Source organism: Gobius niger, assembly GCF_951799975.1.
Source record: "Gobius niger genome assembly, chromosome: 11".
Taxonomy (NCBI): domain Eukaryota; kingdom Metazoa; phylum Chordata; class Actinopteri; order Gobiiformes; family Gobiidae; genus Gobius; species Gobius niger.
The window spans coordinates 35,349,683-35,374,222 of NC_136862.1; the positions used below are offsets into that span (position 1 = coordinate 35,349,683).

The following is a 24,540-nucleotide window of genomic DNA, read 5'->3' on the forward strand; positions in this document are numbered from 1 at the left end:
CCCCTCTCCCCCCCATTAAGGACATGTTCTCCACCCGTCTCACCCTCTCCCCTCCATTAAGGACATGTACTCCACTGTCTCACCCTCTCCCCTCCATTAAGGACATGTTCTCCACCCGTCTCACCCTCTCCCCTCCATTAAGGACATTTACTCCACCCGTCTCCCCCCTCTCCCCTCCATTAAGGACATGTTCTCCACCCGTCTCACCCTCTCCCCCCCATTAAGGACATTTACTCCACCGTCTCCCCCCCATTAAGGACATTTACTCCACCGTCTCACCCCTCTCCCCTCCATTAAGGACATTTACTCCACCCGTCTCCCCCCTCTTCCCTCCATTAAGGACATGTTCTCCACCCGTCTCACCCTCTCCCCTCCATTAAGGACATGTTCTCCACCCGTCTCACCCTCTCCCCTCCATTAAGGACATTTACTCCACCGTCTCCCCCCTCTCCCCCCCATTAAGGACATGTACTCCACCGTCTCCCCCCCATTAAGGACATTTACTCCACCCGTCTCACCCTCTCCCCTGCATTAAGGACATTTACTCCACCGTCTCCCCCCATTAAGGACATTTACTCCACCGTCTCCCCCCCATTAAGGACATTTACTCCACCGTCTCACCCCTCTCCCCTCCATTAAGGACATTTACTCCACCCGTCTCCCCCCTCTCCCCTCCATTAAGGACATGTTCTCCACCCGTCTCACCCTCTCCCCTCCATTAAGGACATGTACTCCACCCGTCTCCCCCCTCTCCCCTCCATTAAGGACATTTACTCCACCGTCTCCCCCCTCTCCCCTCCATTAAGGACATTTACTCCACCGTCTCCCCCCTCTCCCCTCCATTAAGGACATTTACTCCACCGTCTCACCCTCTCCCCTCCATTAAGGACATGTACTCCACCCGTCTCCCCCCTCTCCCCTCCATTAAGGACATTTACTCCACCGTCTCACCCTCTCCCCTCCATTAAGGACATGTACTCCACCCGTCTCCCCCCTCTCCCCTCCATTAAGGACATTTACTCCACCGTCTCACCCTCTCCCCTCCATTAAGGACATTTACTCCCCAAGTGTTGTGTTTTTAAGAAATGAGTCAGTTGGTGAGCTGGTGTCTGACGCCATCGACGCTGAAAAGATGAGACTTTACTGTTGTGGTTTTATCTTTACAAAACCTTTATTATGAAAAACAGGAGTTTCTTCAGTCTGTGTTAACACTGCTTTCTCTGGTGGACATGAGCAGGACTAAAAGGAAAAAACAAACAAAGATCCTCTGAGCCCGGTTAAACTGGTAACAATGGACCAGCTCCAAATATGCAGTGACTGTTTCAAGTGTGCAGGGATTTATTTCACAATATATTCAAATGTTCTCAGGAGCAAGGAGAACTTTATTTGAATTGTGTTAGGCATCTCGTTTGGAGTACTCTCTTGGAAATGGGCAAGTAAACGGCCGGCTCGGGGGCAAAATCCGGCCCTCCAGTCAAGGACCTCAGGCCCACAAGATGAATATAATCAAATACCAATTAAAGTAGTGTAAAAATACACCCATTCCTATGCCCCCTGAACCTCCTGTTAGGTCATACATGATGTGCAACCCTGGGATTTGGGGAACATGCTACTTTTTTGGGAGGTTCAACCCCTAGTTATCTATGACTCAACTAAATTCAAGAAATAAAAAAAAATACGGATTTGCATGACATGTCCCCTTTAAAAGTAAACAAGAGCCGTGGTCCAGCAGTAATCTCCATCTTTCACAAGGATTGATTCTCACTGTGTTGAATGTTTATGGAAATGTCTATAGCGCGTCGTAGTCTTCGTCGTCTTCATGTTTGCGCTTCAGGCTGTCGCTCTGTGATAGGCTGCTGCTGCTCATCAGGAGAGTCTTCGGACCAATAAGAGATGAGCTCATCAGGACAGGGGGCGTGGCCGCTGCTGTTGGGGGAGGAGCCATAGATCAAATAAAACCATATCAACATTTACTGTGTGTTAATATCAATATTTGTATTTATTTATTTGTAGGAAAAAGCCGATGAGTTACTGGTTAGTGCAGCGAGTTACTGGTTAGTGCAGCGAGTTACTGGTTAGTGCGATGAGTTACTGGTTAGTGCGATGAGTTACTGGTTAGTGTGATGAGTTACTGGTTAGTGTGATGAGTTACTGGTTAGTGCAGCGAGTTACTGGTTAGTGCAGCGAGTTACTGGTTAGTGCGATGAGTTACTGGTTAGTGCGATGAGTTACTGGTTAGTGTGATGAGTTACTGGTTAGTGTGATGAGTTACTGGTTAGTGCGATGAGTTACTGGTTAGTGTGATGAGTTACTGGTTAGTGCGATGAGTTACAGGTTAGTGTGATGAGTTACTGGTTAGTGCGATGAGTTACTGGTTAGTGTGATGAGTTACTGGTTAGTGCAGTGAGTTACTGGTTAGTGCGATGAGTTACTGGTTAGTGTGATGAGTTACTGGTTAGTGTGATGAGTTACTGGTTAGTGCGATGAGTTACTGGTCAGTGTGATGAGTTACTGGTTAGTGCGATGAGTTACTGGTTAGTGCAGCGAGTTACTGGTTAGTGCAGCGAGTTACTGGTTAGTGCAGTGAGTTACAGGTTAGTGTGATGAGTTACAGGTTAGTGTGATGAGTTACTGGTTAGTGCAGTGAGTTACTGGTTAGTGCGATGAGTTACTGGTTAGTGTGATAGTTACTGGTTAGTGTGATGAGTTACTGGTTAGTGCAGTGAGTTACAGGTTAGTGCGATGAGTTACTGGTTAGTGCGATGAGTTACTGGTTAGTGCGATGAGTTACTGGTTAGTGCGATGAGTTACTGGTTAGTGCGATGAGTTACTGGTTAGTGTGATGAGTTACAGGTTAGTGTGATGAGTTACTGGTTAGTGCAGTGAGTTACTGGTTAGTGTGATGAGTTACTGGTTAGTGCAGTGAGTTACTGGTTAGTGCAGTGAGTTACTGGTTAGTGCAGTGAGTTACTGGTTAGTGCAGTGAGTTACAGGTTAGTGTGATGAGTTACAGGTTAGTGTGATGAGTTACAGGTTAGTGTGATGAGTTACTGGTTAGTGCGATGAGTTACTGGTTAGTGCGATGAGTTACTGGTTAGTGTGATGAGTTACTGGTTAGTGCGATGAGTTACTGGTTAGTGTGATGAGTTACTGGTTAGTGCGATGAGTTACTGGTTAGTGTGATGAGTTAATGGTTAGTGCAGTGAGTTACTGGTTAGTGTGATGAGTTACAGGTTAGTGTGATGAGTTACAGGTTAGTGTGATGAGTTACTGGTTAGTGTGATGAGTTACTGGTTAGTGCGATGAGTTACTGGTTAGTGTGATGAGTTAATGGTTAGTGCGATGAGTTACAGGTTAGTTTGATGAGTTACAGGTTAGTGCGATGAGTTACTGGTTAGTGCGATGAGTTACTGGTTAGTGCGATGAGTTACTGGTTAGTGCAGTGAGTTACTGGTTAGTGCAGTGAGTTACTGGTTAGTGTGATGATTTACTGGTTAGTGCGATGAGTTACAGGTTAGTGCGATGAGTTACAGGTTAGTGCGATGAGTTACAGGTTAGTGTGATGAGTTACTGGTTAGTGCGATGAGTTACTGGTTAGTGCGATGAGTTACTGGTTAGTGCGATGAGTTACAGGTTAGTGCGATGAGTTACTGGTTAGTGCGATGAGTTACAGGTTAGTGCGATGAGTTACTGGTTAGTGCGATGAGTTACAGGTTAGTGTGATGAGTTACAGGTTAGTGTGATGAGTTACAGGTTAGTGTGATGAGTTACAGGTTAGTGTGATGAGTTACTGGTTAGTGCGATGAGTTACTGGTTAGTGTGATGAGTTACTGGTTAGTGTGATGAGTTACTGGTTAGTGCGATGAGTTACTGGTTAGTGTAGTGAGTTACTGGTTAGTGTGATGAGTTACTGGTTAGTGCGATGAGTTACAGGTTAGTGTGATGAGTTACAGGTTAGTGCGATGAGTTACAGGTTAGTGCGATGAGTTACTGGTTAGTGCGATGAGTTACTGGTTAGTGCGATGAGTTACTGGTTAGTGCGATGAGTTACTGGTTAGTGCAGTGAGTTACTGGTTAGTGCAGTGAGTTACTGGTTAGTGTGATGAGTTACTGGTTAGTGCGATGAGTTACAGGTTAGTGTGATGAGTTACAGGTTAGTGTGATGAGTTACTGGTTAGTGCGATGAGTTACTGGTTAGTGCGATGAGTTACTGGTTAGTGCGATGAGTTACAGGTTAGTGTGATGAGTTACAGGTTAGTGTGATGAGTTACTGGTTAGTGCGATGAGTTACTGGTTAGTGCGATGAGTTACTGGTTAGTGCGATGAGTTACAGGTTAGTGTGATGAGTTACAGGTTAGTGTGATGAGTTACTGGTTAGTGCAGTGAGTTACTGGTTAGTGTGATGAGTTACTGGTTAGTGCAGTGAGTTACAGGTTAGTGCGATGAGTTACTGGTTAGTGCGATGAGTTACTGGTTAGTGCGATGAGTTACTGGTTAGTGCGATGAGTTACTGGTTAGTGCGATGAGTTAATGGTTAGTGTAGTGAGTTACTGGTTAGTGCATTGAGTTACTGGTTAGTGCATTGAGTTACTGGTTAGTGTGATGAGTTACTGGTTAGTGCATTGAGTTACTGGTTAGTGCATTGAGTTACTGGTTAGTGCGATGAGTTACAGGTTAGTGTGATGAGTTACTGGTTAGTGTGATGAGTTACTGGTTAGTGTGATGAGTTACTGGTTAGTGTGATGAGTTACTGGTTAGTGCGATGAGTTACTGGTTAGTGCGATGAGTTACTGGTTAGTGCGATGAGTTACTAGTTAGTGCGATGAGTTACTGGTTAGTGTGATGAGTTACTAGTTAGTGCGATGAGTTACTGGTTAGTGCAGTGAGTTACTGGTTAGTGTAGTGAGTTACTGGTTAGTGCAGTGAGTTACTGGTTAATATAGTGAGTTACTGGTTAGTGTGATGAGTTACTGGTTAGTGTAGTGAGTTACTGGTTAGTGCAGTGAGTTACTGGTTAATATAGTGAGTTACTGGTTAGTGTGATGAGTTACTGGTTAGTGTAGTGAGTTACTGGTTAGTGCAGTGAGTTACTGGTTAGTGTAGTGAGTTACTGGTTAGTGTGATGAGTTACTGGTTAGTGTAGTGAGTTACTGGTTAGTGCAGTGAGTTACTGGTTAGTGTAGTGAGTTACTGGTTAGTGCAGTGAGTTACTGGTTAGTGTAATGAGTTACTGGTTAGTGTGATGAGTTACTAGTTAGTGCGATGAGTTACTGGTTAGTGTGATGAGTTACTGGTTAGTGCAGTGAGTTACTGGTTAGTGCAGTGAGTTACTGGTTAGTGTAGTGAGTTACTGGTTAGTGTGATGAGTTACTGGTTAGTGCGATGAGTTACTGGTTAGTGTGATGAGTTACTGGTTAGTGTGATGAGTTACTGGTTAGGGAGAGTCGTGCTGAGCTCTTACTGGTTTTGGGAACGTGGCTCTGTGCGGCCGTTGGGATCTGGACGGTGAACCTTTGGGCTGACAGCGACACGGGAGTGGACACTTTGGCGGTGACTGAAGGAACAGATGAAGAGCCTGTAGTGACAGACAGAAGTAAGATGTGCCTCCTCATTTAACCAGGATGGCCTTCACAGATCAGTGGTTCAAATAAAGCCACGGTTTAACAAAATGTATAAACTCAGCAGGTAAATGGGAAAGATCTTGAGATAACTCAAACTGTAGGATTTGTTGATATTTAATACCCGTTTTTCTTGTGGTCGTAAGCTACAGCTCCAGGAAAGAAACAAACATAATAGAGTAAATGTGGAGTTTTGAGGAGCTGCTTGAAGAACAGATGTCGTCTTAAGAGTGTGGGAAAAATGTATTTGAAATAAAGTCGATTGAATGAAATAATAAAACCCAAAGCAGGACCAAACCAAGCCAAATGAACAGACTGTGCAGACCTATGGTGGGGGTGGCGGGGCGACTGGACACTGCTCCGACGCTGAGGCGTGGGACTGAGATTCGACCAGCAGAGGCAGTCACCTGCAACCAAAGAAAAGAGTTACTGACAAAACACAATCTCTGTGCTTAGCCCCGCTAAACTAGAAAAAGTACAGAAAATAATACTAATAACCATCATAAAGCTGTGGTAGTTAATGTGTTAAATGTTTTTCAGTGCCTTTGGTGAATAAAGAGACAAGTGTCAACATTCAAGCCAGTGGTTTCACAAACTGTTTTGGCAACTTTTTGTTAATTAATAATCTCTTGTGACCCACCTCCCTCCTCTTTAACCTCTTAAGCCCCGCCTGAACAGAGTTTGGCTTTACTCAAATCTAAAAGCTTCTTCAAAAAAGCCAACAAAAGACCGACAAAAACGTGCTGGAAAAGCAACAACACAAGGAGAAAAAAAAAGAAACAAAAACAAGAAGAAAAAAAAAACAAGAAAAAAAAAACCACTTAAAAATGTGATAAAGGGGCGACAATACGACAAAAGAGTTATGATGAGTTTTGAAGGTCTTAGCTTTCAAATGAGGCGTTGCACTGGCCGTAAGCTCCAATCCAGAAGCTTTTAGATTTGGATAAAGCCGCACTGGAGAAAATGTGCTCGGTTAAGGCGAATAGTAAGAGGTTAAATTTAGTCTACAATAAAAAAGGGTTACCATCTGCTCTGATTTTACAACCAGCTTTTGTCTGATAGATAAAACAAAAGCTTAAGTGCATTTAGACCACTTGTGATTTTAGTGCGCATTCGTGTTAAGTGCTTTCTTGCAACGTATAGCCTACTTCCAGGAGTTACAATGAAGTTACAATGGTGGCCGAAGCAGCAATGAATGACACAAACTGAGCGTCATATCTTCTGTTTTCATTTTAAAGGCTGTATTTTGCTGTACTTTATCCAGTAATCCATGGAGGAAAGGCTCAGAGCCACTGCCCTGCCCACTGCCTCAGCATAGCGGGGGACAGGGCGGCGCGCACAGCTCTGTTTCTATCAGCTTAAAGTGACTCTTTTATTCACCATTGAAAAGTGGAGTAAACAAATTTGACAACGGGACTCATAGACTTGCATTATTTCGTGCTGCTGGGTTTATTTGTTTTCTTCCCTTCTGCATTAATCAAACGAATCCTTGTGCTTCTCTAATCGGTGCGGCTCGGTTTGTTTGTGCAAGTGTGAGCGCATTGGAGGCATCCAGGCCTGAGATTGGGACGGTTTGGATGCCAAGTGTCAGTGCGCCTTTATTATTGGTTGGTACCTTCTTCTGCACAGATTTGAGGCGGTAGTTGGGTGCAGTGAGGCAGTATCGATCCGGAGGTAGTCTGGGTCCGGTGTATGGTTTGATCAGAGGGAGAGGAGTCTGGTTCTTCTGACGTGCCACTTCCAACAGAAACTACCACACAAAACACAAGCAGTTACCTTTAACAATGACCACAGATGAAGGCAAAAAGATCGAAGACATCTAATAAATGCTCATGTACTGCCAAACCCTGGATCTTGAAACTACAGGGTTAGCACTTGGCAGCTTTTAGACACTACAAGGCTCCATAGAGCCATGGGGATATAGTACATAGTCCTGTTGTAACAAAAATGTATTCCTCGATACTAAATCGATACTAAAAGTGGTACTGAAAGGAACAGGCCACCGTTTTTACATACTAAGATATGTTCTTACCTAACCTTAGTCGAGTTAATATATACCCGTCTGGTCTTTGTCCGTGCGCTCTGTCACGCAAACGGAGCACATACGTAGCCTCTCCCACATGTCATATAGCTCCAAAAAAGCTCACGATAGAAGCTACCAAGCTCTTCCACGTGTTCCCTATTTAAATAAAGTTACGTGAAGTGTTTTCATGCGAAGTATATTTACACAGAAATGTAGCATGTCGATTTGATAAGCAGATAAAAAGGGGAACTATATTGTGAGGCGTAATGATACAGGAGCAAAAACACTAGTCCTCTGCAGAGGACATAGAGACACACGAGAAGACGGCACCACTCACGTCTCGAGGCGGGGGGGACGTGAAGGACTGGTCCATTCGACATTGAATGGCCAGTTTGATGTCGTCTGCATCCACAGTGGACTTTTTAGCGTGAGTGGAGTAGATTTTAGCGTCCTCTATGATGGTCGTCACGTACCCTGAAAAACGGGGCAAAAGTTAGGAAAGTGTCAAATGAAAGTGTTTGATTTGGTGCAAAACTTATATTACGCCCAAAAAATCCAGCCCAACCAGACCCGGCTCCGCAGTCATGAAGCCTGACCAATGCCCGAGCCCAAAACAAACCAAATTATCATTATATGCAAATTATGAATTTGACGTTCACGGGTCCTCCATTGTCGATGCGGCTGCTCGTAGTTGTGGCCGTAAGGTCTCTGGTGCCTGTCCCGGCGGCAATCCCCGAACCCGGTGGTGGCGCCCGGAAGTAAGGGATGCCTTCAAGCTGAAGAAGGAGTCCTACCTGGCCTTGTTGGCTTGTGGGACTCCGGAGGCAGGTGAGAGGTACCGGCAGGCCAAGTATGCTGCAGCTCGTGCGGTCATAGAGGCAAAAACTCGGGTCTGGGAGGAGTTCGGAGAAGCCATGGAGGAAGACTATCGGTCGGCCTCGAGGAGATTCTGGCAAACCATCCGGCGCCTCAGGAGGGGGAAGCAGTGCTTCACCCGCACTGTTTACAGTGCGGGTGGGGGGCTGCTGACCTCGACTGGGGATGTCGTCGGACAGTGGAAGGAGTACTTCGAGGACCTCCTCAATCCCGCCGTCACGTCTTCCGATGGGGAAGCAGAGGCTGGGGACTCGGAGGTGGGCTCGCCCATCACCGGGGCTGAAGTCACCGAGGTGGTGAGAAAGCTCCTCGGTGGCAAGGCTCCGGGGGTGGATGAGATTCGCTCTGAGTACCTGAAGTCTCTGGATGTTGTAGGACTGTCTTGGCTGACACGTCTCTGCAACATCGCGTGGCGGTCGGGGACAGTGCCCCTGGATTGGCAGAACGGGGTGGTGGTCCGTCTCTTTAAGAAGGGGGATCGGAGGGTGTGTTCCAATTACAGAGGAATCACCCTCCTCAGCCTCCCCGGTAAGGTCTACTCCGGGGTGCTGGAGAGGAGGATCCGGCCGATAGTCGAACCTTGGATCCAGGAGGAACAATGCGGTTTTCGTCCTGGTCGTGGCACACTGGACCAGCTCTATACCCTTCATCGGGTGCTCGAGGGTTCGTGGGAGTTCGCCCAACCAGTCCACATGTGTTTTGTGGATCTGGAGAAAGCGTTTGACCGTGTCCCTCGTGGTGCCCTGTGGGGGGTGCTCCGGGAGTATGGGGTCCGGGGCCCTCTGCTAAGGGCTGTCCATTCCCTGTATGACCGCAGCAGGAGCTTGGTTCGCATTGCTGGCAATAAGTCAGACCTGTTCCCGGTGCATGTTGGTCTCCGCCAGGGCTGCCCTTTGTCACCGGTTCTGTTCATTACTTTTAGGGACAGTCTTTCTAGGCGCAGCCAGGGGCCGGAGGGTGTCCGGTTTGGGAGCCTCAGGATCTCATCTTTGCTGTTTGCGGATGATGTTGTACTGTTGGCTTCAACAAACCAGGACCTTCAGCAAGCTCTGGGGCGGTTTGCAGCCGAGTGTGTAGCGGCCGGGATGAGGATCAGCACCTCCAAATCTGAGGCCATGGTTCTCCACCGGAAAAAGGTGGTTTCACCTCTTCAGGTCGGTGGGGAGTCCTTACCTCAAGTGGAGGAGTTCAAGTATCTCGGGGTCTTGTTCTCAGTAAGGGACGGATGGAGCGTGAGATCGACAGACGGATCAGTGCAGCGTCAGCAGTGATGCGGTCGCTGTATCGGTTGGTGAAGAGGGAGCTGAGTCGGGGCAAAGCTCTCGATTTACCGATCGATCTATGTTCCCACCCTCACCTATGGTCATGAGATTTGGGTAATGACCGAAAGGACAAGATCGTGAATACAAGCGGCCGAAATAGGTTTCCTTCGCAGGGTGGCTGGGCGCACCCTTCGAGATCGGGTGAGGAGCTCAGTTACCCGGGAGGAGCTCGGTGTAGAGTCGCTGCTCCTTCACGTCGAAAGGAGCCAGCTGAGGTGGCTAGGGCATCTGTTCCGGATGCCTCCTGGTCGCCTCCCGCGGGAGGAATTCCAGGCATGTCCTAGTGGGACAAGGCCTCGTGGAAGACCCAGGACACGGTGGTGGGACTATGTCTCCGAGCTGGCCTGGAGACATAGTCTGAACAGCTGGAGGAGGTGTGTGTGGACCGGGAAGTTTGGGCATCTCTGCTGAGACTGCTGCCCCCGCGACCCGGCCGGATAAAGCGGAAGAAAATGGATGGATGGATGGAGGTTTAATGGCACACACCAAAGCAAGGCACGATCAAGGTGCTGCCATGTCTCACTTCACATCTCCTCCTCCCTGGGATATAAACCAGGGTATTTACAATACTTCGTACGCACCAAGAGGGACCAAACTGTGGCATTTATATGCGGCAACCCTAATGTTAGTGTTTTTTCCTGCAGGGTTTCCGTTAGCCGGCTACAGCCGGCTTGCAAAGCAAATGGCTGGTAAAAATAATTTCCATCGGCCAAATTGGCCGACAGTAAAAAATATGGAGAGAATAAAGAAAAATATATTAATACAACATGTCACCTGGGTCAGTGACTAACAAAGTGTTTTTGAGACAGCCCCAAATATTAAAGAAAGGTCAATGTTTTTATCAAAAAGCCCATTTTACAAGCAGTTGAAGCGCCATCGTCACGCTGGAAATGAAAGGATTTTCTCTTCGTGCTTCGTCACATTTTCCAAGAAAACAGTGAACTACAGGTACATTTACTTTTATAAAAGTGTGTTAAGAACTCAGCAATACTTTTGATTAGGATATTCTTTAAACGAGCGTGTGGTCAGTCAGACTGACACACTGTAAATTCCAACTAAGGTCGCAACATGAAATAAAGTGTTATAATTACTAAGAGACCTGAAATTTTCAGCATTAACCCTCTATTCCATGTAAGAGGTACATTTTCAAGAGAAAATTATGATTAATTGCTTTTCCATTTTACAGCAACATGTTTCTGTTCCAATAACAGGGTTTTGTCAGTAATTACTAACTTTACATGATGCCAGTAATGATTAGTTGTCGTCCTGTTGTGCTCACGCTCAATCTAAAGTATCCATTATCAGATTCTGTCCCACTTACTAGGATTTGCCAGTTTTGAATAATATCGGCTTGACATTGGCTTGACTTGCTTTTCTCTTTATCCAGTACATGGTTTTAGTAACTCTCACTAACCCCCCCAGTGTCCTCTACTGCCCCCCTGTAACGGGAACTTGACTGTCTAGTAATCGTAACTGACAAAACTAAGCTGTAACCTACGCTGCCCGTGATTGGTTCAGGTCATATGTCACATGTACAGAATGAGCCAATCAGGTTGCTCTGAACTGTTTTGAATTCAAAAGAAAAGTGTTCGACAGCCCTCAGTGCATCATCAGCAGAAACAGCAGAAAACAGGACCTTTCCTGTTTGATTTCTCGTTAATCGACATAAGGTGAGTGTGTCTTTGGATATATTTGTGTTTGCTCTGAGAGTTTGATGTATTGTTACTATTTTCAGTATTTTTTTATATTTGAAAAATGCAATAACGCTCTTGCTCTACCTTAAAACACATTTATTATTTAATTTGGTGACCGCACAGTGGCCTGTCTAATATTAGTGATACAAATTTAAGTATTAAAGCTCCAGACGTGTCATTTAAAGACAGAAAATAGATACGTAAGGGTAATTTACTGAGTGTTCTCGTGCAAAAGTGCAGCAGCAGCAGCACAGTCATTTGTGCATTTTTTACTCATGGACCATCTACATATTAGCTTTGGCCATATTAATGTAATAGTCATTATTTCAAAAGTTAAATCAAGTGCAGCCTGTCCACAACATCTAATACTGCTGGTTATGATTAAAGATTTTCTTTTATTCCCAGACAGTGACAGCTGTGAAGATTTAGAGACTGACTCTACATCAAGGCTGAAGGTAAGACTGCACTGATCAGTGTTTTAAACAGCATGTAATTTAGTAAAATAATCTTTGAAATGGGTTGTGTGTCCAGTGTCAGACTGAGGAGTCCAGCTGTGGAAAGACCTGATGAGACGGAGCTGAACACGCTGAGGTGAGACACTCAAATGACTTTAGTATTAGTACAAATATAATAGAAATATATAAATATCAATCCTGATTTTTTTATATGATAGTTTATCCTTATTGTCATAAAACTCTGAGGAAGTCCATACTCTTTTTTATCTGTTTTTACTGTGCTTACTGATTGAAATTCTTTGTTTTACAGAAGTCTGAACTGCTGTGAAAACTCTGAGACCATCTCAGCATCCAGGCAGTAGGTAAGACGGCACTCATCATTATATTCTGATAAAGTGGCCATAAGTTGGATGTGAAATAACACTTATGAATGCTTTTGTGTGTGTCCAGTGTCAGACTGAAGAGCAGCTGTTGAAGGATCTGCTGAGGCTGGAGCTGAACACACTAAGGTGAGACAGAGTCAGAGCTGAGATGTTTGGATGAGACAAAGCAACATTTTACCTGTAGGTTTTGGTCTTGCCAAAGGGACTTGTATCTAAAGTATTTTTGTTCTTTTTATGTCTTACAGAAATCTGACCTCGCTGATGAAGACTTGACGGTGATTTACAAAGATGCCCTTCCTCCTGCTGTGAGTCTGCAGAACCTGCTGCATGTACAGAGTCTGTGGAACCGTCTGAGACACTTCAGCTCCTCGTCTTCATCGGCTCAGTACAGACTAATCCACCTGTTTGGACTGAAGTGAACTATAACTGCAGAAATAGAGATGTTCTATCATTAACTGCACCTAAAAATGTAAGTGTTTTACACTGTGTTAATGTTAAATAAATTGACTTTATAACTACACTTTGTTTTGCTTTATTACAACATTTATATCTTGTACTAAATTTGTAAAACTTCATTAATGGGAATAACCAATAAACCATAAAGGGAACAGGAATGTTCCATTAACCAGTACTAAGCATAATAGTACAGGTTAAGGCCATATTTAAGTAACAAAAGTAATCAGTACTCGGAATTCCCAGTTGCCAGTACTAACATGTCTAGTAATCAGAACTTGTATCATTAGTAATGAATACTGTGAAAGCCGTCTTAATCATACTAGCGTTACTAGTAATCATGGCTTAACATTGGGAGTAATAGTTATGCATCGGGTTTACAACTTATCCCAAGTAAGTGCAATGAGTTGGAATTTACAGTGCACGCTGTCCTGCACTGTCTCTTCCTGGGAGAGTGGCCGGGTTTAGAGGCGCTTCCCTCGGTCAGTCTGCGCAGACGCCTCGGCTTAGTTACCGGTGTTGGAGCCGCTCAGAGAGTGGTCGGGTTTAGAGGCGCTTCCCTCGGTCGGCCTGCACAGACGCCTCGGCTTAGTTACCGGTGTTGGAGCCGCTCAGAGAGTAGCCGGGTTTAAGGAGGGTCATAGATATGGGCTACTTTCTGTCTGAGTTAAAGTACTGATGAGTAGGCTTTATATTTGGATTTCAGCTGCATTTTCTCACGTCATTTTTTCATTAGCAATAGCCTCTTTTGGACCCACTAAAGCACTCGTGTAGTGCTCTGCCTACATGTAGATTGTTATTGATAATAAGCCATGTTTATTATGTATATATTTTTTTAATGGCCGGTAATTCCTGTGAATGGCCGACATTTTACGACCCAGCCGGCCAAAGTGGCCGACAAAAAAAAGTCTAGCGGAACCTGTTTTCCTGTTGCAAATGTCAACTTACAATTTAGATTTGAGATGCCAAATTAACTTCACTCTACTACAAGAAAATCCTTTCATTACCACATATTTTCTAAACACTTTCCAAACAAGAGACGCATGTTTTTTATTCTCGAAGCAAGTCCAGGATCAAGCCTGAACTTCCGGTGACCCAGGTACATTGAACTAAACCATAGGAGTTTAGAGGAGGACACACGTGTAGCTGTATTGTTTCTGTAAAGCAGTCAGTTTAGTCCGCTTGTATATCATTTCAATACTATTTCTGAAAAAGACAAATAGCTACATGCAATATTGAGCCTAAAGAACTATTCACACAGGATTAGAATGACCTGGGGATGACCCAGCGCACACGACCAACGATATCAGCGTTATGTCAGTGAGATTTTTCTTTCCTTTCTCCTCAATACATTGACATGGGTGCATACATTTATGCACATGCCTAATTTTGTTTAAATAATTCCTGCACACTTTCCATAAATCATATAAACTTTATTTCACTTCAGAAATATCACTGTGTTTGTCTCCTATACGATATATTTACCTGAAATTTCTTATCCAGACAACCAATGATTTATAAAGTAAGATCATGAACATTTAAATTGGTGCCCAAACTTTTGCATACCATTGTATTTTTGTAGTCCCTTCTTTGGAAATAGCAAAGTGTTGTTGGACCCGCTCGCTCGTGTTAAAGCACTTGTATAGCGCTCTAGCTATGATTAAATGTAGGTGCATGTTTTTTTTTATAATATGACAATATTTTTTTTAAACTATTTTATGTCCGGTCATTCTTCTTGGTTGACTGTTTTGTAGCCCATGGCAACAATCCGGAGTGGCTTGACAATTAACATGTACTGTCCCAACCAGAGGTTCTGGAAGACTCTTTTTTGTCGGCCACTTTTGCCGGCTGGATTGTAAAATGTCGGCCATTCACAAGAATTACCGGCCATGAAAAATATATATCTATATTAGGGCTGCAACTATCGATTATTTTAGTAATCGATTAATCTATCGATTATTTACATCGATTATTTACATCGATTAATCAATTAATCGGATAATAAAAACAAAGGATTTTTCTGCTAGAAATAGCATTTATTCTAAATTTCCAGTTTGTCCCAAAAGCAGCAACATTTCACTCTCATCAAGAGACGCCTGTCCTTATGTCCATGATGAGGAGAGAGAGCAGCTTCATAGTGTCTTTTAAATGAGTACTTTTATTCTTATTCAAGTGAAGTAGGTCCTGATTGGAGACAGCATCTTGAAATGTTTTGCTGAAGCTCAGGTGATTGATTTCTTTGCCGGGATCTCAACCAGAGGAGTTTCCTAAAAGAGGAGAAACATTTTAATTATTTTTGTCATAGTATTGCTATAACAGGGATTAATGTGTCAATTTGCATGGTTCATAAATGTATTTGTTGTGAGCAATGAAAGGATGGATATGAGAAAGTTTAACGTACAGATGAGACAGTGTGACTGTGCTGGAGTTTTATTCTGCTTTTGAAATAGTGTGACCACCATAAATAGTTTAAACAGACCAGTGGGACAATTTGGCAGAACTTTGTCTGAAGTTTGAAGGACAGAGATTTTTTTTATTTTTTTATAGATCAGGCATTTTAATCCCATGAAAAGACACACACACCTTTTTATTATTGCAACTTATATAACACTGAGCTAGCAACAGATATATTACAAGGCAGTTGGACGTAAAAAATAATGATAAAAAAAATCATGAGGTAGGCTTCAATAAAAAAAAGTGGAACATGTTAAGCAGGAGGAACAGAGAACGACAGGGCTCTGCAGGACAGTCAAAAGAGGGACAGGTGGTCACTCTATTTAGATCTGTGGATTAATTTATCTTAATTTAAATCGTAGATACAGCGTAAAGATATTTAGTGCAAAAAACTTTGCAGCAACGGACAAGTAGATACAGTAGGATAAAAAAGTCTGTGTTTGGTGGGGGGGGGGGGGGGGGGATAAGTTCGCCATCATACCTTACCTTATGTCACACTTTGAAGTAACAGTGGATGAAAGTGTAGATGGTCCTGATGGTAAATCATCACTGATGCAGCTGTTAGCATTGTTGTGGCGGTAGCGGAGCGGGGGGAGCCGTGTCCTTTCACCTTGTTCGCCTCGTTCACCTCCGTCCTGTCTTCGCCTCTCGTTGCGGAGTTTCTTCTTGTTTGAGCCGTGTTTTGATGATTACAACAGCCTGGTTCTCCGCTCTGCTACCTGGCTCTGCCCGGCTACGAGTTTTAGCACAGTGAGCTCCGCTCTGGTGTTTAAAACAACCATAGAGCTGTGCTCTTCAAAAGCGGCCGTGCGGAAACAAGCGCCACTTAAAGTTCCGGGCACGTAGGCGGCCCCGTTTCATACGGTTTTAATGAGAAATATTAATAAAGCGAGTAATCGAAGCGGGAAAATAATGTTCGAAGCATTTTACTAATCGAGTTAATCGAATTTATCGATTAATCGTTGCAGCCCAAATCGATATATACATAATGAATGTGGCTTATTAGCAATAACAATCTTCATTAAGACAGAGCTACACGAGTGCTTTAGTAGGTTCACTTTAGCGGCTATTCCTAATGACTAAATGACACGAGAAAAATGCTTAAATCCAAACATAAAGTTGTGCATGTGGAGACGATGGAGAGCGACAGGTGTCACGCGGACGTACTCATCTGACCTTTAACTCAGACAAAAGATATCTGCGACCCAATGCTGTCCAGATCTGACCACATCAGCTGCACAGGGAGGGCTGGGCTGTAGGATGCCCTTCCACGCTGAAATATTACAGAGGGACAAATCGAGAGCACTAAAGTCATCGAAAGTCAGTGTCGAGCGATTCCACACGGACCCAGCTCTGCCACGCTCTGAGCGGCTCCAACACAGGTAAGTAAGCTGAGGCATCTGTGCAGACTGAACGAGGAAAGCGTCTCTAAACCTGGCCACTCTCTCAGGGAGAGCCGCTGCGGGACAGCGTGGCAGTCTGACTGAACACATGCTCGTTTAAAGAATATCCTAATCAAAAGTATTCGCTGCTGAGTTCTTAACACACTTTTATAAAAGTAAATGTATCTGTAGTTCACCGTTTTCTTGGCAAATGTTACGAAGCACGAAGAGAAAAGCCTTTCATTTCCATGATGGTGCTTCAAAAGTGCTTAGTAAGATGGGCTTAGGGCGTAAATCTAAACTTTTTTGATAGAAATATTGAACCTTTTTTCATATTTAGGGCTGTCTCAAAACACTTTGCTATGTTAGTCACTGACTTAGGTTCAATGCTGTATTTAATATAGTTTTCTCCATTCTCTCCATATTTTCTACTGTCGGCCAAATTGGCCGATAGAAATTATTTTTACTGGCCATTTGGTTTTCAGCCGGCTAACGGAAACCCTGGTCCCAACCAAAAAACTTCCTAGATAACTGCTGTTACCCCTCGATAAACCAGGTCTATGGCACTTACTGTAGGTGAACTCTAACATCTGGTTGATGACCCGGGGCTCATACTCCGTGATGCCCATATCTTTGAGGATCTGCATCATCACCTGGACACAAAAACAATAGTTCTTGTGAGTCTTCACAGTTCGATTCCTCCACCTCAGACAGACCTTCACACCCCCTGATTCTGACAGGGGGTGTGAAGGTGAGGGTGTGAACGTGAGGATGGAGGGTGTGAAGGTGAGGATGGAGGGTGTGAAGGTGAGGATGGAGGGTGTGAAGGTGAGGATGGAGGGTGTGAAGGTGAGGATGGAGTGTGTGAAGGTGAGGATGGAGTTGAAGGTGAGGATGGAGTTGAAGGTGATTGGAAAGAGGGAGGCTCTGTCCTCGCAGAATGAAGTAAATTACTCTAATTTTGATGATCCATGTGCATCAAACACATTATGATAGTCAACCTCACAAAACTAACATGAGCTTTTCCACATGTGCTAAACAAGTCATGCGCTTTCCAGTGGTGAAGTTCTCAAACCATGGCAAGTTGAGTGTCAAAAAACACCTTGAGATTATAATTTTTTTTGGTTTGCCATTGAACTTGGAAAATGTATAGTATTATCCATTTTTTTTAAAGGAATAGGCCACCGTTTTTACATACTGAGATATGTTCTTACCTTAGCTTTGACGAGTTCTTTAGGACCTGTCTGGTCTTCACCCGTGCCTTCAGTCACGTAAACATCGCAGACGGCGTTAGCATTTAGCCTCTCCCTCTCTCCACTATAGCTCCAAAACAGGTCAAGATAGAAGCTACCAAGCTCTTCCACGTTTTCCCTATTTAAATAATAATCTTCACTTTACTGTGCGGATGCCAAACTACTCCTGGTATTATTACGCCTTACAATATAGTTCCCCATTTTATCCGCTTAGAAAATCCACATTGTTTAATGTTGTGTAATTATACTCTGTAGTGTAACACCTTACGTAACCATATTTAAATAGGGAAAACGTGGAAGAGCTTGGTAGCTTCTATCTTGACCTGTTTTGGAGCTATAGTGGGGAGAGGGAGAGGCTAAATGCTAACGCCGTCTGCGCTGTGTTTACGTGATTGAAGGCACGAGGGAAGACCAGACAGGTCCTAAAGAACTCGTCAAAGCTAAGGTAAGAACATATCTCAGTATGTAAAAACGGTGGCCTATTCCTTTAAATGTAACTTTGTTACCACTTTTGTTTTCAATTTGACGTTGATTCTAAGGAAGAAGACAAGGCAGCGCGATGTAAAGAGGAACATAATGTGAATGTGCCACAGAAGAGCGGCTCCAAGTGCTGCTTGTAATGAACCACGCCTCAGTCGGCCTCTTTTTCTTAAATAACGCCCTCTCCCTAGTGGCGCAGCCTTTAGCGCAAAACCTGCGCCACGTGCAAGATCACGCGTGTACCACGTTGCGTTTAGAGTTGCGCACGGACTGCGCCAGTCACAAGATCTGGCCCTATGTAGGGATGTCCCCATCCGATCACGTGATCGGAAATCGGACCCGATCACGTGGTTACAGACTCGTTTGGAATCGGACAATACCTCCCGATCAGGACTCGGATATTTATGCGTGTCCATTCTCGTTACTTTTGATCAGATTTCGAGCTACTGCGAACCACTTTCGGTCCTCTCCCTCTGGCCCAGTGCCTCTGTTACTCACTCCACCTGCTGCGTCAAACCGCTCGCACCATCGCTCAGTCCGTGTCCCCCCTTCGTCTGAGAAATCCCCAAATCCACACAAGTGCCAGCGCAGGGGAACAATAACAACATCTCTGATAACCCGTGCAGAGTTTACTGTAGGCTAAGTGAGGAGAGAGGAGTGAGAACGGACGGGAAGACAGGGCGGAGAGAGAGCGGCAAGAAGTAGCAAACAGCTGTTTTTATAGCTATTACCCCGATACATGTGATTAAACCATGCCTACTCAGACCCGCACTGAGCAGAGAAACCCTCCTCACATTTCTGTTGAGATGTTTAAAAGTCCGTGATGGCCAACTGCGCTCATACGTGCGCAAACGCTGACAAACAAGGGCAAACTTCGTCTCTATAACCTGATAACCACTGCCTCCTTTCCTTACTTATCCCTGCGCTATGTTCAGGAGGTGAATTGAAGCACTTGTTGTCACTCCTGGTTGTCTTAAACCTTTAGTAAAACACACGCACTCTGTACACGCCCACAGTAGGTGACCCACGCTCAAGCCACAGTGGACGGTGCACGTGCACAGCTCGGTGGACGGTGCACTGCGCGCGCGGACCTCGACCCCGTCCCGGTTTCCAGGCTGGGAAATGTGGCCACCCTATATCTACTTATTAAAGAGACTGTAATCAAGTTAACATGGCACACAGACAGTTTTTTACATTGCAGTGCATAAAAAATGTATTGCCCAAGTGTTGTTTTCATTGCCAATCAACAAACACATTTAATAAAGAATGGGATTTTAGATCAGCCTCTCTGTGTAAAACTATATTACACTGTAAAGACTAATAGTCTTGCTTACTTGAGAAAAAACAGACAAAGCAAAGTTGCTCTCTATGTCCAAAACCATGAATTTTCTTAATTTTTTAAAACAATGTATTAGGTATCGGATCAGGACTCGGTATCGGGCAATTCTCAAATTCAAATGACTCGGAGGGGAAAAAAACCTGATCGGGACATCCCTAGCCCTATGTCTCCATTATCCTGTAAACGATATATCACTCACCCCTACTGCTGAGTCACTGCTGGCAAATCCATCTAACACACAGTAGTGTCCAAGAGTTTTGATTTGAGCAATAACTTTACTTTTTCAAATCTCCATTAGTGCAAAAAACCCATGTTTAGCAGATATGACATCACAGTCCTGAACTTGGATCCGGACGTAGAGCGATGACATCACCACCTAATAAACCCAACAGAACTTTAGCCCTATTGACTAGAATGGGATTTTTAGGGATTATAACCTGCTATCAAGCCAACAATAGTCTGACATTTACTATGGGGTTAGTAATGCTTTTTTGACATTAATTAGCAACTTCTTTTTTCAGACACAATGAAGGCTTATTTTAAATCTAAAAATATCTTTCCTGTAGAAATAGTGAGCGATATTTTACTGATTAGGTGTAGAACACCTGGCCTTTTATCTGGTGTTATTTCAGCAGGACACTCAGATAAAGTTGCTTTTGCAGACGTCACAAAGACAAAAGATAAAACAAGAATCACAAGTTACCACTCTCCTCCGCTTACTCCACTGCACATATCAGCTTAGTACAGCAATTCACCCCATGACCCTGTCTGTCCAAAACGCGTCAATATTTTCATTCTTGAAGAAGTCACAACAGCGTTAACTTCTTCGACACAGGATTTGTTGGGATGCACGGGGCTAGAAGCTAAAAACAAACAGAGGTTGGCTAACCACAACACTTCCTTAACTTCGTTTGTCTGCGTGAGAGCCGGGGGAAGTCATTTACCTTTGAGTATCAGAGAAAACACGAGCTTTTGAACAAGTCAGTCCGCTGTTTGAGCCGTGAATCAGTGAAAACATTTCCAATCAAGTCAAACGAGCAATGCTAATGTTAGCCGCTAAGTGCTAATGCTAACGCTCAAACGAGTCCGTGCTACGCTCCTCCCTGGGCACAGAGCTCCACACGACCCCTGGTGTTCTCTCGGAGCTGCCCGGGCTCAGGTCCTCTCCTCTGGGGAAAACTCACCTGCGCGTCTTTAGGGATGGTTTTTGGAGCCGACATGTCTGCCTTTAGGTATGCGACTCTCCTTTTGTTTTTAGCTCTTCTTCTCCTTCTTCTTCTTCGGATGGTTTACGGCAGGCTGTACGCTAGCAAAGCGTAACGCTGCCCTCTTCTGTTTGTGGCAGGCATATCGGGGACAGGAAGAGAATCGGAGCTAGCGAACGCTGGAGAATGGTTAGTGCTAGATCGTATGCTCCGGAGGGACAGTCTGCTGTGAAAACGTGAGATATCATGACACAAATTAAGGTTAGGGCCAGGGAAATGGTTAACCTCTTCACTCCCGCCTGAACCGAGAGGATCTTTTTCCTCACGTCATCAGATTTTTTTTTCCAACATTTTTTTGTTGGGTATTCAACTCATTTTTGTAACTTTTTTGTCATTTTTTGTCACATTTTTGTCATTTTTTCGTCCATTTTTCGTCAATTTTTAATCAATTTTTTGTCACATTTTTGTCACATTTTTGTAATTTTTTATCACATTTTTGTAATTTTTTATCACATTTTTGTCATTTTTTCGTCCATTTTTCGTCCATTTTTCATCAATTCATCAATTCATCAATAATTGACTGCGGAAGAATTCCGCAGTCAATCAATTGACTATTTACAAACTTTACAATCCATGATAATATATATAGGCCTAAATATATACATACACACAAGGTAGCCAAATATAAGATTTAAATAGGTTAGGTCCTCATAAAGCCATTCTTTTCAGCGAAGGAGCATTTTTTTTTTGGTCAAGAAAAAATACAGGATTAAACCAATAAAAAAACAAAACAAAATACAATCAATTGGAGAACAGAGAAAATAAATACATAACTCTAAAAGTACAGTTGCAAGCAAAGTGTTCTTCTATCTGCCGGACATTTATTTTGCTCGAGCTCTAGATAAAGCAAGTCAAATATTATCGGACTCAAAACATCCTCTGCTTCCCTCGGGTTGAAGGTGCCCAGCACTGTCTAAGTGACTGCAGTAACCTGGCACTGCGTCTGAGTAGAAGGCTGAGATGTGGCCCCTTTTGCCATTTCCTTCATACCCTGTAAGACAGTAATGTTAAAGGATCTGTATCATGCTATTTTAGCCATTCCAAAGTTAAGTATAGGCATTAATATGATACACAGTGCCTCGAAAGTATTCATACACCTTGAACTTTTGCACATTTTTCAAAAAATAGAAAACCAACAGAAGTCGCCTCACAGCTGCACCAAACATTAAGGCAATAAAACAGAGCAATAAATATGACAATTAAAAGTTCAGGTAAATATAATGGCAAATATAATGTCCAATAGGAGGTAAAGACGAGCGGTGTGGGCGTCCCCCGTCCTTAGACTCTCCAGAACGGCAAGGAAAAACTCAAAACCCGGCAGGAGAAAAGAGAAACCTTGGGGAAAACCACAGAAGGAGAGATCCATTCCCATGGACGGACAGGCTATAGAGACCCAGGGCCGAAGGATCCCTCAGCAGACGGGCCAAGATCACAGACTGTCCAGTCCTCAGATTCCAGAATGCAGGTTCCTCCGTTCACCCAGGTTCCTCCGTTCGATCTAGACGGGCACTCCCGAGGGGGAGTGGGACAGGAGACACCATGTGAATAGTGATGAACAGACTACAGATAAAATAAATATTGTATCATGATAAGACAAAGTCTGCAGTAAGAAGAAGAGGAGAGCGCTCAGTGGACCGTACTTCCCACAGCAGTGTTCCTCCTGAGGCAGCTTTACTTCAGGCTGAGGGTCAGAGCTTTACTTCAGGCTGAGGGTCAGAGCTTTACCTAACTGACCTGATTATAAGCTAATTCAAAGAGGTACGTTTTGAGCCTAGTCTTAAATATAGGGACTGTGTCTGCTTCTTTAACGTGGGCTGGGAGTTTATTCCATAAAACCGGAGCTTGGTAGCTAAATGCTCTGCCTCCTACAGTGATTTTGGAGACTCGAGGAATCACTAGTTGCCCTGAGTTTTGAGAGCGGAGAGCTCTGGTTGGCTGATATGGAATGACAGCGTCTTGGAGATACACTGTGTTCCAAATTATTATGCAAATGACATTTTTCTAAGATTTTCTAAATTGTCAACTCAAATGAGAGTCAGCATAATTTTCAAGTCTTTAACTGGTAGAGGATCATTTAAATGTGGTGGAAAAAATTTCCTAGTGATAACAGTATTTTTTTCAAAAATAAATATAGTAAAAACCTCAAAATCCACTGTTCCAAGTTATTATGCAACTCATCGTTTCAATACATTTTAAAGCTTGTAATTAACTGAAAATGGTCATTTGTTGTATTTGTAGCATTAGGAGGTCATATTTACTGAAATCAAAAGCTATTTCAATCAAAAAAATATTAACAGGTCAAGTTATATTTTAACATAGGAGCCCTTGTGTGATAGCAGCTTCAAAATTCTTAAATCCATTAAAATTGTAAGTTTTTGGACAGTTTCTGCTTGGATTTCTTTGCAGGATGTTAGAATAGCCTCTCAGAGCTGCTGTTTGGATGAAAACTGACTCCCACCCTCATAGAAGTGTTTTTTGTTGAGGCTCCAAATGTTCTCAACAGGGTTGAGGTCAGGGTAGGAGGGGGTCCACATCATGAGTTTCTCTCCTTTTATGCCCATAGCAGCCAGTGATGCAGAGGTTTTCTTTACAGCAGGACATGGTGCGTTGTCATGCATGAAGAGGATTTTGTTCGGGAAAGCACGGCTCTTCTTTTTGTAGGATAGAAGACAGTGGTCAGTCAGAAACTCCACATATTTTTCAAAGGTCATTTTCACACCTTCAGGGAGCCTAAAAGGGCCTAAAGGGGCCGACCAGCTCTCTCACCATGATTCTGGCCCAAAACATGACTCAGCCCCCTCCTTACTGACGTCACAGCCTTGTTTGGACATTGTGGTCATTCACCAACCATCCACTACTCCATTGATCTAACCATCCAGGGCTACACGGCGCTCATCAGTGAACAAGACTGTTTGAAAATGAGTCCTCATGTATTTCTGAGCCACTGCAGCCGTTTCTGTTCATGAACATTCAATGAACAGTTTAGGGGAGGCCCGGATAGAAGGTTTATGCACAACTGCAGCCTCTGGAGGGTCCTACACCTTGATGTTCGGGAGACTCCAGAGGCACCAGCAGCTTCAAATACCTGTATGCTGCTTTGTGGCATCTGTTCTCCTAATCTGATGTGTTTGTCTCGCAGAAACCGTCCATATTGTGCCTTTATCGGCATAAAACGGAGTGTGTCTCTGAATCATCCACAAATCTCTGATCTGTACGATGATTACACTTAATCTTTCATGAAATACCGAAGGTTTTCATACCTAGACCAAGGCATTCAACTATTTCACGCTTTTCATCAGCAGAAAGTCCCTTTTTCTTTCCCATATTGCTTGAAAATGATGATCTGCATAATAAAGTGGAATACCCTTTTTCAGTAGTTTTTCTCTTAACTGGGCTTAACCCGACAACTAATCATCCCAGGTCTCTGAGATTAATGTCAGGGATTCAAAGAGCCCCAAGACACGATACCATCCATGAGTTTCATTATTATTGTTTTTTTTTTTACCTTTTTGACACAAAAATCCAATTTGCATAATAATTTGG

At 43.8% G+C, this 24,540-nt stretch overlaps 1 protein-coding gene across 4 annotated transcripts; it reads right to left on the bottom strand.

The window, feature by feature from the left end:
- Positions 1–1,778: 1,778 nt before the first annotated feature.
- On the bottom strand, positions 1,779–21,052 carry taf9 (TAF9 RNA polymerase II, TATA box binding protein (TBP)-associated factor). Of its 4 annotated transcripts, none has more exons than XM_079566379.1 (7): positions 20,917–21,052; positions 17,232–17,313; positions 7,979–8,115; positions 7,234–7,368; positions 5,944–6,025; positions 5,462–5,554; positions 1,779–1,923 (listed from the first exon to the last, which is right to left on the bottom strand). In XM_079566379.1, exons 1-7 carry the CDS (start codon positions 20,950–20,952, stop codon positions 1,790–1,792), a joined length of 699 nt encoding a protein of 232 aa, XP_079422505.1. In that variant the 5' UTR covers positions 20,953–21,052; the 3' UTR covers positions 1,779–1,789. The 4 variants fall into 4 exon arrangements, with proteins under 4 accessions (XP_079422505.1, XP_079422504.1, XP_079422503.1 ...); XM_079566378.1 differs by having other exon boundaries at positions 1,779–1,926; XM_079566377.1 differs by having other exon boundaries at positions 5,462–5,575.
- Between the last annotated feature and the right edge of the window lie 3,488 nt (positions 21,053–24,540).

Excerpts from the sequence above, each read along its gene's own strand:
- taf9 (XM_079566376.1), bottom strand. The coding sequence starts at position 20,952 with ATGTCGGCTCCAAAAACCATCCCTAAAGACGCGCAG. Across the intron at positions 17,314-20,916 it reads CCATCCCTAAAGACGCGCAG|GTGATGATGCAGATCCTCAA; the intron begins GTGAGTTTTCCC and ends TTTTGTGTCCAG. Across the intron at positions 6,026-7,233 it reads TCAAATCTGTGCAGAAGAAG|GTGACTGCCTCTGCTGGTCG; the intron begins GTACCAACCAAT and ends CTTTGGTTGCAG.